The sequence below is a fragment of the Cottoperca gobio genome, chromosome 16 (genome assembly GCF_900634415.1).
Source record: "Cottoperca gobio chromosome 16, fCotGob3.1, whole genome shotgun sequence".
In the NCBI taxonomy this organism is placed as follows: domain Eukaryota; kingdom Metazoa; phylum Chordata; class Actinopteri; order Perciformes; family Bovichtidae; genus Cottoperca; species Cottoperca gobio.
Window position 1 is genome coordinate 23,202,745 of NC_041370.1, and position 12,279 is coordinate 23,215,023.

The 12,279-nt window shown below is 39.6% G+C and overlaps 1 protein-coding gene across 2 annotated transcripts; it reads right to left on the bottom strand.

Moving 5' to 3' along the window:
* Positions 1-657: 657 nt before the first annotated feature.
* fam210ab (family with sequence similarity 210 member Ab) lies at positions 658-4,448 on the bottom strand. Of its 2 annotated transcripts, XM_029452542.1 has the most exons (5): positions 4,301-4,437; positions 3,614-3,637; positions 2,320-2,797; positions 2,064-2,175; positions 658-1,795 (listed from the first exon to the last, which is right to left on the bottom strand). In XM_029452542.1, the coding sequence occupies exons 3-5, from the start codon at positions 2,742-2,744 to the stop codon at positions 1,481-1,483; spliced, it is 852 nt and encodes a 283-aa protein (XP_029308402.1). In that variant the 5' UTR covers positions 2,745-2,797; positions 3,614-3,637; positions 4,301-4,437; the 3' UTR covers positions 658-1,480. The 2 variants fall into 2 exon arrangements, with proteins under 2 accessions (XP_029308402.1, XP_029308403.1); XM_029452543.1 differs by lacking the exon at positions 3,614-3,637 and having other exon boundaries at positions 4,301-4,448.
* Between the last annotated feature and the right edge of the window lie 7,831 nt (positions 4,449-12,279).

Below are 12,279 nucleotides of genomic sequence, written 5' to 3' on the forward strand. Positions count from 1 at the left end.
GAATTTCAACAAACCTAACATAAAAATGCTTCTAAAATAAATTGCCTTCCATTGCTTTAAGTATTTAATGACTAAATATTTACAGAGACTATTTTCTCCTGTATGAGTACTTCTACTTGATACTTTAAACGCTGCAGTGAGGTGTTTTGACCACTCGGGGGCAGAACTCCCCAACAAACTAAAAACCGCACACATTTGACAAACTGCATTATGGCTTTTTTTAAGATGATGGGGCTAAAGATTTAACATACAGTTGCTATTTACACATCCAGCAGACACGCAGAAATATTGACTTGTGTTTCCAGTCCAACCGTCACTCCTTTTAGCTCTGGTCTCCAACTCCTGAGTAAAGTATCCAGCTCTTTAGCTGCTAAATGCTCCACTATGTTCACCAGCTAATAGCTAATTCTGTCTGTCAGCTGTTTGGTGACTCAAAACTAAAAACAATGATCCAAAAGACGCTAAAAAGCTCTGCAGAGCTGGGGAACGGCAGAGTTTAGTGATGATTCTCTGAGTTCACTGGCAGCGAGGCTGAACCAAAATAGCAGCTTCAGCTGTTGGCTGCAAAACCAAAACATTGAGCTGGTAATAGTTTTAGGATAGAAGTCTTCATTGTGCTTGTTAAGATCACACAGCCTAGAAATGCGGCGTACACACTTTGAGGATTAGCATTTTATTCAGTTGTGATTTTAACCAAGCATTGGTTTCTGACAAGAACATTTGTGTCGTACACAAGTACCCAAGATATTTAATCTGGCAGACTGCTGCTGTACCCATTGTTTACATGTATGACGGACAATTAATGGCATGAACTGTGACCTTTTGTGTTCCAAGAACAGCTTTCATTTCAGTCAACACATGAAGTGGTACAGACACCTAAATAATGTAATATATTAGCTTGGGCTATGGGATAAAAATACTTAAGAATTTCTTTGTAATTACATTAGAAAAGACACAATGTGATACCCAGCCTTACACTAAGGCTATAATAGACAAATACATAAAGGACAATAAAACAAGCTCAGGGTTAACTACCAACCAGAGGGAGTAGCACTGCTCTCAGTCTTTTTTGGATGTTGTTAACATTGACAAGTCTCTTTTTTCCCTCATTAATTTATGTGAAGAGAACACCGCTTCTGTTCTTTTCACAGTCCAGATCACTTGAGCCTGTGCACATCCAGTCTGAGATGACTGAGCCAGAATGCAGCATTGCTAGGAGTCTGCCAAGCTGCTGCCTAGTCTGCATTTACAGTGCATCGTGGCAGTTTGGGAAATTAGGGACTGAATTTGACATTTAAATATACAACAGCTGATAACTGAGATGCGTGAGGTGAAATTATAGGACAAGGACAGAATAAGTCTCTCTTCTTTCCGAACAGTCTCACAAGCGCCTTCTGTTACTTGCCCCAAACTCACTGATTACTTGTCGAGATCAAAATAGGATAATTTATTCAGAGGCGCCATCTGTATACGGGATAAGCTAATCGTTTTTCTTTTTAAAAAACGATTTTCCCTCTGAGACTCTGTCTTTGGTTTCCTGCAGTTTCTCAGACAGCTTGTCCTTAGTCTCTTCCATTTTCTCAGATAAACGTTCTTTTGTTTCCTCCATTTTCTCTGAAAATCTCTCCTTTGTCTCCTCCATCTTTTCTGTCAGTTTGTCCTTTGTCTCCTCCATTTTGTCCTGGATGTATTCTTTAACTGGCGGTGGTGTAGATAGGTAGCCATGCTTGCGGAGATACTGAACAGATAGCGACGTGCCGCCCAGAGTCACTGTATATCTAGCAGGGGTTGCGATCTGTGGAGAAACAGAAACACACTGGCTGGTCAGCATAGCAAAGTGAACACCTGAATCCATCATAAATCACTTGCTGGATAATCTGGATCTGCTTTTTACATGCACACTGACCACAGAAATGACACACATGCTAATCAAAGTTGGGTTAAAGGTCAGGGAATTTGACAGTGTCCATATTTTATTAACACAATGTTTTAAGTTATGTAATAAGTTAAAATCTTTAATGTTCATTGCAATAAAAAAAACAGAGGATCCTAGGTTACATTACCTTGTACATAGCATATGCAGTCAGAGCGTAACCACTCGAAGAGCCCCTTAAAATACTAACTAGTGACTCTGGTAGACCAATCATCTCCAGGCAGGGCAGTACATTCACACCTCTGGGGAGAAGAAAACCATAGAGGGGAAAGATGAGTTGTTAGCTTTTAGGATATAAATTGTAGAAAGATCTTCACAAATGTAGGAACAAATGTCAATCTGAGCTATAATACAAGCCATAAAACGCCGAACACAACAAGACTCACTTCATAGCAGCGTAATAGAAGGTTCCGAACCAGACAGAGGACGTCATGATGTGTACAGGGATCATCACCTTCCCATACTGTTTGAAGGTCCTCTTAAACCTCTGAACCAAACCGGTGGACTTGTCGTGCAGAGGGTCCACCTCGACAGCATCAGGGCTAGCTTCCCCTATCTGGACCTCCTGTGTTGGAGGTGCGGAGCTGGACTGTGGTTCCTCCGGTGGTAGCTGGTGTTTTGGTTGATGTGCTGCCTTGCTGGAGGCTGATGTTGACAGAAAGCGCCAGCCTGTGGGTGGTGGAAGGGACAGGCGGAAGACACAGCAACAAAATGCTACTGGTGGTTCAGGGATGGCGACGCCCACCAGTAACGGGCGTGCCGCTGCCACCCGCCGCAGCGTCCCACGAGTTAGAATGCGCTGCATTATCATCCTTCTCTCCTCCTCCCAACCTCCTCTCTGCTGCTGGGACGTTCAAACACAGACTGTAGGATGAGACCAAAAAGACACAATATAAACTCTAAATCTCGGCAGTGACATATTTGAATGATTAAACTCTAGTGCAGCAACTAACAAATTGCCCAATTAATGCATTGAGTAATCAATTACTCATTTAGTTTGTAAGAAATTAATATAAAATGTCCATCGTTGAGCAGAGACTGTAGGCAAAGAAAATCACTCTGATTGGCTGCTCAGCTTCAGCGAATCAGGGCACGAGAAGAGAAATAGACACGAGGGAAACAACTGACTAAAGTGAAGAGGGCACAAACACATCTGATCATTCATATACATGGATATTTTCTCAATGACATGGCCATCTGGAATGAAGCTGAGTGGGTAGCACGCGTGACTAAAAGAAAATGGTGGGCAAATGTCGTTTTGTTTTAATGTGTGTATCTTAACAACGGCTTATATATTTACAGTTATGTCTTCCGGTTTACTTTTTCTAATGACGACTACTGTCATTACGAGTTATTTCCCCTCACGCAGGCGCAGATCGATGTTTTTTAACTAGTTATATACTATACATGTGTTACTATGTAATAGTAAAGTATATTATATTGTATAATAATAATAATAATAGTAGTAGTAGTAGTAGTAGTAGTAGTAGTAGTAGTAGTACTGTATAGTAAATATATATTATAAGTAGTACTGAAACAGCCAAGCAAACTCTAATATTTTACAATTCACTGTGCTAACCAACCATAACCCTAATTCCTTATTGCGTTAGCTATACGGTTATATCCTTTGAATTAACTGATTTCACAGGTTATATGACAGATTAGAGGTCCTGAACATACCTTGTGTTATGGTTGCACAACCACCTGAAGAAAAGCAAAACGCCAGGGTGAGTTTATTGTACAAAGTCCAAGAATGTCCGTCTCAAAAACCTAACACTGACCCAAAATTACGTTTTGAAAGTTAACGTTAGCTTACAAACGACACACAACAGGGAAAGGATTACTACGTTACAAAACTTCCGGGAAATCTGTAAGCAGCTAACGTTAGCCAAACTACTCATGATTTGAGTATTTTTATCCTCACAATAAAGGACTCAAATAGAAAGTAGAAACAAAGGCAGTAGGAATTTGTTCTGGCTTATTTTAGACGTTCCGATCGGATGTCTAAAGCTAAATTCATGTTAGCTTTACACAGGCATCTATTTCAGGCTTGACATTGGTTAGTGTTGTCTGGAGGACAAGGAGGAAGCAGTTCCTAGATTGCTAGGGTACTTTCCAGCGGGAGGCGAAGTAAATAGCCTTTTATCTAATTAAAGCAGACAGTGTTTCTTCTTTAGAGACAGGCTTGAGGCGGCCTTGTTAAGGCCAGACTCTGAACTGCTGCCAACTTTGGCTTCTGACGCCTGACTCTGGCTAGTTAGCTGTTAGCTGTTAGCTGCACTGCTAACCCTCACGGACAGGAACACAAGTTATCACTATAGAAGTGAAACATACTAAAGTAGAGGACAGAAAGCAGTCAACACTTACGTTGGAAGCAACGTGTTGAGGTCAAGACAAAACTGTACCCCTTAATCCTGAGGGCAATGCGATAGTGCCTGGGCTATGTGTCGTTCAAGGACCACATTTATGGAGAGCATGGGTGGAGAGCAGCATGTAACCCCAACAACGCAGAGAGCCATGGGAAATGTAGTTTGAATTGGTCTGACTGACGAGCTAGAAACTCATTTCCCAGACTGCCTAGCGCAAAGTCACCTTCTTGGGGTCTGTTTTTAACCATTAAACATGTCTGTTCATTGGACAAATAACTATTAAACATACTTCAAAACATTTTTTAGCTGTTAAATACAATTGTCAGATTCCCTTAACCACAAAGGCCAAATGTGCCATGCCTGTTGCCTGGCTTATGTGTAAATTAAACATAAATTAATATATTATATATATTTATATCTATATTTATTTATATATATATTTATATTAAATATATATATTATATATATGTTATATAGATATAGATATATAATATATATATATATATATATATATTATAGATAGATAGATAGATGTTCTTTTTATTTTATTATATATAATATATAATATATATATTAAATATATATATATGTATATATATATTAAATATATATATATATATATATATATATATATATATATATATATATATATATAATATATATATATTAAATATATATATTTATATTAAATATATATATTATAGATAGATAGATAGATAGATGTTTTTTTTATTATATATAATATATTTATGAAATATATATATATATAATATATTTATGAAATATATATATATATATATATATATATATATATATATATATATATATTATAGATAGATAGATAGATAGATAGATAGATGGATAGATGTTTTTTTTTAAAACACTAACATGGCCTGTGCAATACCATTCTCATAACACCTATACACAAAATACTTTAGGCCTGCCACCGTTCTCGTTACATCCACGCATACCACCCATGTGCCCAAACATGTGCAGTACATGAATTCCATCAGCAGAGGGCGATCTGCTCTCATTCTTTCAGCAAGACTAGATTTGTATTGCCATCCAGTTAAAAAAGCAAAACATATTTATTTATATTCAAAAAATTGCTAACTACTAATGTATGTCTCATCTCTATGTTATGGTTTAAGTAATTCTATCTTTAATTAAAGTTATATTAAATTCCAGCTTTTTTTTAAATGACCACCTGAGGTAAATATGAAATTTAGCGTAACACAGATTGTCCCTGAAGCTGATAAGTTGATTGAGATTCTAGGTCACGTTTATTGGATACTCAGCAGATGCTTGCTGACAGAGGGGTTTGAACCAAATCCTCCAGTCGAAAAAGAGTCTCTCACAACTAAACATCCCTGACACCCTGTGCAGCCATTTTCTCTCTATGTTTGTGTCTACACACTTGTATGAGTATGAATCTGTGAGTGAGCTCAAAGCACACCTGGGACTCCGCAAACATCAGCCCTGTTTTAAAACTGAATTCCATCTATGAGACAAATTGGTATTCCGGTTTTGAGCCTTATCCTGGTTTTGATCTTATTTGAGATATGATGTTTCCATGGAGAAACCTAATTATTCATATCCCTGTAAACATGAACAGTATCCAGGTTCTATCAGCGTAGCATACTCCATGGAGCATATCACGTGCTTTCAAAACATAATCAGGATACTCCAAAAATCTGGTCTTAACCAGTATAGTAGTGCGCATGTAAACGCACTCTATGATGTTTGTTGCTGGCAGGAGGATCAGTCGTTCCATAAAGTGACTGCTTTAAAGAACACTTAACAACTTTCTCTCTTTATCTGACATATTTAAAGCTGCTCATATAACTATTTTTATGTTAACAATCAATTAACTGACCATGTGTACTGTGAAAGGTATTGCTCGTTGTGATAAATCCATGAAGAATTATCACTAGACTGCAGTTCCCTTCAACATTACTTAGCATTTTAGTGTCTTTTGGCTCATTGTTTTGGTTTTACAGCCCGCATCATCAGTGTCGTTCAGTTGAATAAAAATAAAAATCTCCAAGAACCCTCTGTAATCTTCCAGCTCAACACCAAACAGCAGACTAAGTGAGTGACTATCTGGTGGCATAGTGATGCATTTAGCTGCAAAAGAACGCAGTGTTTCATGTTCTTCTTCATGTTCATATGAGGATGCCAAATAAAACGAATAATATTCAAATATTCTGTTCACTTTTAAACATCTTCCCAGCATCCCTGCATATTTTTGACAGGCCCATAATAAATGTGAGCAGTCTCTTCTGGGACCAAGTTCGTCTTGGTGTTGTAAGTTGAGGTGCAGGGTAGCATGATCATGCGTGAGGAAAAGAAAACATTACGCTGGCAAAGAGGTTTGCTTGATAAACAGGCAGACTGCAGCTGAGGCGTGCTTCCTCTTTAAGTACCAGCACAAGATGGCTTCCACAAAGAACTCAAACCTCCATCATTTTTAGAACTGTGTAGCTTTTTATAATTTATTTTTGGCTTTTTATTTTGCCAAACACAATTTTATACCTAAATAAACCATACTCAGGAGGCGTCCAAAAAAGGGCTGAGCCTAATCCTAAAGTGGAACATTTCTCCAGCACTCGGCAGCCTTTAGAGCAGGGGTCGGGAACCTTTTTGGCTGGGAGAGCCATAAAAGCCAAATATTTTTTTTATGTATTTCCTTGAGAGCCATATATAAAAATATATAAATTTGAATGCAACTTTATGCGTGCATTTTTTAAGAATAACACGTCTCCTAGTACTAATAGAGGTATCAGTGTTGCATTGAACAGGAGCTCTTTTATTAAATAAACTAAACGCTTACGTTATTTATCTCATTTATGTGCACGTTTCAGTGTTTACTGCACGGGTGTCAAACTCAAGGCAATTATATCCGGCCCGCGAGAAAATGTCATATGTCTGTCATAACTGGCCCGCCAGTTTTGGTAATTAAATCAATGCATGGCACAACCACGGGGAAAAGACATTTGAGGAAGTATCTAAATATGTGAATGGAATGAAAGTTTTTGGAAAGCAAAGGGAAAGACACCACAGATCTCTGGGACGATGTGAGCTGGACTGTTTGTGCGACATAACGAAGCATCTCACTGTTAAACCTGCAGCTTCAGGGCCGTGTGATCACAGACATGTGTGATGCAGTGAGAGCGTTCCAAGCCGAGCTGCCTGTGGGAGACTCGGATGCAACAGGAAACTTTGGTCACTACGTCTTTCCAAACACTGACAAACATCTCCACCGCTGTGTTCCCGACAGCATTCTGCTGATCAACTGAGAGCATTTGCCGACTTTGCAGCTCAGAAATTTTAATTGAACTGCTCAGCAATCCGTTTGCAGTTGACTTAAATATGTTCCATATCTTTTTGCACTTTATGTGTACCCTGTTCAATTCATGTGGACCGTGTTTGGCCCTCGACGTAGTCCCAGTTTTTAATGTTGGCCCTCTGTGAATGAGTTTGACCCCCCCCCGTCTACTGCTTGCTTTGCGCAGTCTCGCGACGGGCGGGGCTCCGCCCCCTACACACACACACACGCACACGCACACACACACACACACAGCGGAGGAAAGGAGAGGGGAGAACTAAAAACAAATCCGCTGCTAAATGTTTTACTTTAAAATGGCACAGTATAATTATTTATTACTTGTTAAGTAAAAAAATGTCAGCTCAAAATTGTCTGCGAGCCATATCGCGTTATCGAAAGAGCCATATATGGCTCGCGAGCCATAGGTTCCCGACCCCTGCTTTAGAGAGTGGGAGATTGTACGTTTTTCATTAGCATATTTAAGAAAATAAAATCCAGTCATTATACAGCGCAACAAGCTGTTAACACAACACTAACATATCAGCTTATAGTTGTAATGTCTAATGTTCAAGCAGACTGTTGTTTTTGTGTTTAATTTGTCGTACGATGCTGCGTTACTGAATTTTTACACATTCTTGCAGACAACAGTGTATAACATTGATGTGGGGAAAATGAAGGAGTCACCCAGAGTCAGAGACTTGAGAGCCAGACTGCTTGACCAGCTAGTACCGGTCTCACTCTCTGAGTAAGAGGCTAAAACAATACTGACCGGTTTCATGTGTCAGAATTTGTATCCCAGCAGCCAGAAGCCATACTGGAACCATTGATAAATGATATAGAATTACTGGAAACCCAAGGCCTTAGTCTTAGTAGTGTTTGATTGAGAGGAATGATTCTCAAACAGTATACAGTGAGGAAGATCCCAAAGTGGAAAAATATGTTTTGCTAGGAGCAACGCTAACAGCCAGCTAGGAGCAGCGCTAACAGCTAACTCAGAGCAGCAAGCACAAAGCAGAAAGCACCAAGCACCAGGGCGGCCAGACACCACACACCAGGGCAGGCCAAATGAGTCTTGGCGACCAATAAAACCCCAGGGGGCCTAATAAGCCAGTGCGAGCGGCGCTCAAATGAGCCAAGGCAGCTCTATACATGGGAGGTCATAGGGCCTCAGCGATATAACATTATTTTTAATGTCTGACCACCCAGGGAACGATGTCGAGTTTCATAAACGAACTTTGAATGAATACAAAGAAGGCAAAGCATTTAGACTGTTTGACTCTGGCTGGTTGAAACATATCTTTCAATCCTCTCGCAGATTCTGAGTATTGCTTTTTGAAAGCAAAATGTACTCATTCAATGAAAGTTTCCCATACGCCACATTCGGCATGGATCTGCGCAGTCAAGAAAACTGGCAATATCATAAGTGCTTATTGCAGTTGTGTTGCAGGGTAAGCTATTATAAATATATACCTAACTTGTGTTTGTTAGTTATTATAAAACTCAATACATAGAAAGTACATTTGTCAATATATAAATCAAGTAGATAGACTACATACCCTAGGTCGAGTTCAGGATCAGGGAATTCATTTGTTGGTTTTCCTTGCATGAAATGCTCACTGCAAATCCGCGAAGATGTCTTGGGCTCCCAAGACTTCCCATTGTAATCCTGTCTCTTTACAACTTTGGTCCATGCTAGCCTTCTATTATTGTTCTTTAGTGCTGTTGGAAATGGTAATAGTAATAGGTAGGTAATAGTTCGGGGGTTGCAGTCGCAATTTTTGCAATCGTGAAGCTCACAATGAGATTCTGCCCATGTATTTAGCTTTTTCCCACTGTTTGAACATCCCTTCACCACATATTTTCGGTGTCCAAATCCCATAACTAGAAGAGCGATGATTTCACACTAAAAAACTAGCCAAATACAATGTAAACAACTCCGATTCCGTCTATAGGGCCAACCAGAGACCCTTCACCTTCATCAGCAGGTGGGCTTGAGGAGTTGTAGCATTTATTCACAGACAAATTAACGCTGCAGCTGGCTTCATACTCATTGTACACACATGCTCACTCCCTCGCTCTTTCTCTCCCTCCACTCGCCGCCACACACACTTTTCTCATTCGGTCTCTCTGTGTCTCTCTCTGTGTCTCTCTCTCTCTCTCTCTCTCTCTCTCTCTCTCTCTCTCTCTCTCTCTCTCTCTCTCTCTCTCTCTGAGTGCATACTGGGAGTTTGTGTGCTTTTCGATTCTTCTTTTTGATTCTTTTTGATAATAATGGGTGTTAATCCATAAGAACCAACGGTGACACAGATGTCACACAACCTTTAAATGTTCTGGAAAGTACCATATACAGCTTTACCCTTGATTTTAACTCATGAAGTCCCTAAATGACACATAATGACATAAATATCACATCGGGACTTTAACCTTAAACTTTCTCAGAAAATCTAATGTGACACATTAGCCACAATAAGAAATATGATTATGATCTGCTCAATTCATTTAGCTGATTCAAAGATATTTAGTTAATACATTTTATATTGTTCAATTCAAAGAATATTAAAACAGACAAACAATATTTTCTACACTGTAACGGTCATATTTCAATGTCATTTAATTTATTTTCTGTAGTATACATAAGAAGAAGCAATACAGTGTTCAGGATGCACACTGTATGATACAAGGTGTGCCATAGTGGCTGAAAACATGTCACACAACCGTTTTCAGACCCTGCTGGCATCTCTACATTTCATTGATAACATTGATTTGTCAAACAGGCAAGAAAATGACAAGTGCTGGAAGATCCATCCATGACTTGATATGTTTCACAAACAATGCCTAGACATCACCCCAGAGGAGCACAACTCCATTGATGAGCAAATGGTGTCTTTCAGAGGGACTCACAGCCCAATAAGGCAGCATGTCAAGGGCAAGCCCCACCCTCTGGAATCCTCTTTTTTGTGGTCTTTTTTGTGGTCTATGAAGGTGTCACTGGGAAAAAAAACCTCACTTGGCATGGGAGGTGACATTGTGGTCAAGCTGTGTGAAACTCTACCATCAAACCAAAAACTACAAAGGGTTTGCAGACAACTTATTTTCTTCAGCACCACTGGTGATTGAGCTTCTTCAACGACATATCTACTTTGTAGGAACACTCTGCAACAATCGCTTAGCTGGTTGTCAGCTGGAAGATGAGAAAAGTCTTACCAAGAGAGGCAGAGGATCTATTGATGCCAGGGTGGAGAAAGAGGAATGCATGGCCATTGTCAAGTGGTATGACAACAGATCTGTTACCCTGATCTCATCCTACTGTGCAGTTGAACCTCAAGACAAAGCTCGACGCTGGAGCAAGTCAGACAAAGCATTTGTGGAAGTCCACAGGCCACACATTGTCAAAGAGTACAACACATTCATGGGGGGGATAGACCTCCTAGATGCATGCTCTACCTGTTCTGGCAAACCATAATGATGGGCCTTGTTAACGCATGGCTGATCTACCGCCGTGATCGTAAACTACTTGGTAACCACAAGCCACTGAAACAAAGGAGCTTCCAGGCAGAGATCGCAACTAGCCTTATTCTTCTGCATTAACAAAGGGGCCGCCCATCACTCAATGCTACATCTCCACCACCACCTCCCAAGAGGGTTCATGCTGGAGTTCGAGATGATGTTTGCGCGGACCAGGTTGCACACTGGCCTGTGAAACGTGACAAGTGTGACCGTTGCAAATTCTGCAAAGCAATGCAACCACCAAACTCAGAAATGTGATGTGAGTCTTTGCTTCACTGAGGAAAGAAACTGCTTCAAATGTTTCCATTTGGCCTAAGCTAAACTGCCACACATGCTGGAAACAATGGTTCAAACATGGTTCTGATAATACATGTATTACATGTATTACATGTACAATATGTTTTTGTTTCTACACTTAAAAAAAAGTGTTTTTATCAGGTTTACTACGTAAGTCTTTTGCTCAGTTTTCTAAAGGCACAGTAAGTTGTTTAAAAGACCTCCAATATGAGGCAGTCTTACTTATTTTTTTCAGTTTGCAAATTGTTGCGTTGTAAACAAATCTGAAATTGTAAAGTTACAATTTTGTAAAAATACAAATAAAAAGACTAATCTTTGTTACCAAACATAAAGAAACTCTTAGGCTGATATATTTTCAAATGAAGAATAACGTTACCATTAACGCCCAATGTGACATATATGTAACTTTTCAGATCTCTGACACTAGGGTGGGATATTTTGAAAACAATGTCAGTAATATGTTCTATGTGGTCTATTTAGTTTGTGTTATGTTCCCTTTAACTTTCCCTAAAGTAGAAATGGGTCCAGATTCTTATGGGTTAATTTAACTTAATTCACTGGTGATAGTTTGATTTAGTTGACTTTCAGTGAGTTTTGGTGTGGTGTTTGAGGTGTGTGGGGTTTTCTCTTGCCGGTGTCTCGCCGGTCGGCGTCTGACGCCATGGTAAATGAGGAATTAGCCAAGCTCACGAGGAAACATGGTATTAAGATTTCTGCCAGTTTCCCGTGTAGCGTAGAAGATATTGGTTTAGCTGTGTGGGAAAAGGTCGGACACAGCAGTATTAAGTCACTGGCGCGGATGAACGGCGCTGTTGTCATTTTCCTGGACCAGCTGGAGAAGGTGA

What these genes read in the sequence shown, in the direction of transcription:
- fam210ab (XM_029452543.1), bottom strand. Translation starts at nt 2,744, where the DNA reads ATGATAATGCAGCGCATTCTAACTCGTGGGACGCTGCGGCGGGTGGCA. An exon ending in TTCTATTACGCTGCTATGAA is followed by an intron (nt 2,176 to 2,319) that starts GTGAGTCTTGTT and finishes TCTTCTCCCCAG; the next exon opens with AGGTGTGAATGTACTGCCCT. An exon ending in CTGCATATGCTATGTACAAG is followed by an intron (nt 1,796 to 2,063) that starts GTAATGTAACCT and finishes GTTTCTCCACAG; the next exon opens with ATCGCAACCCCTGCTAGATA.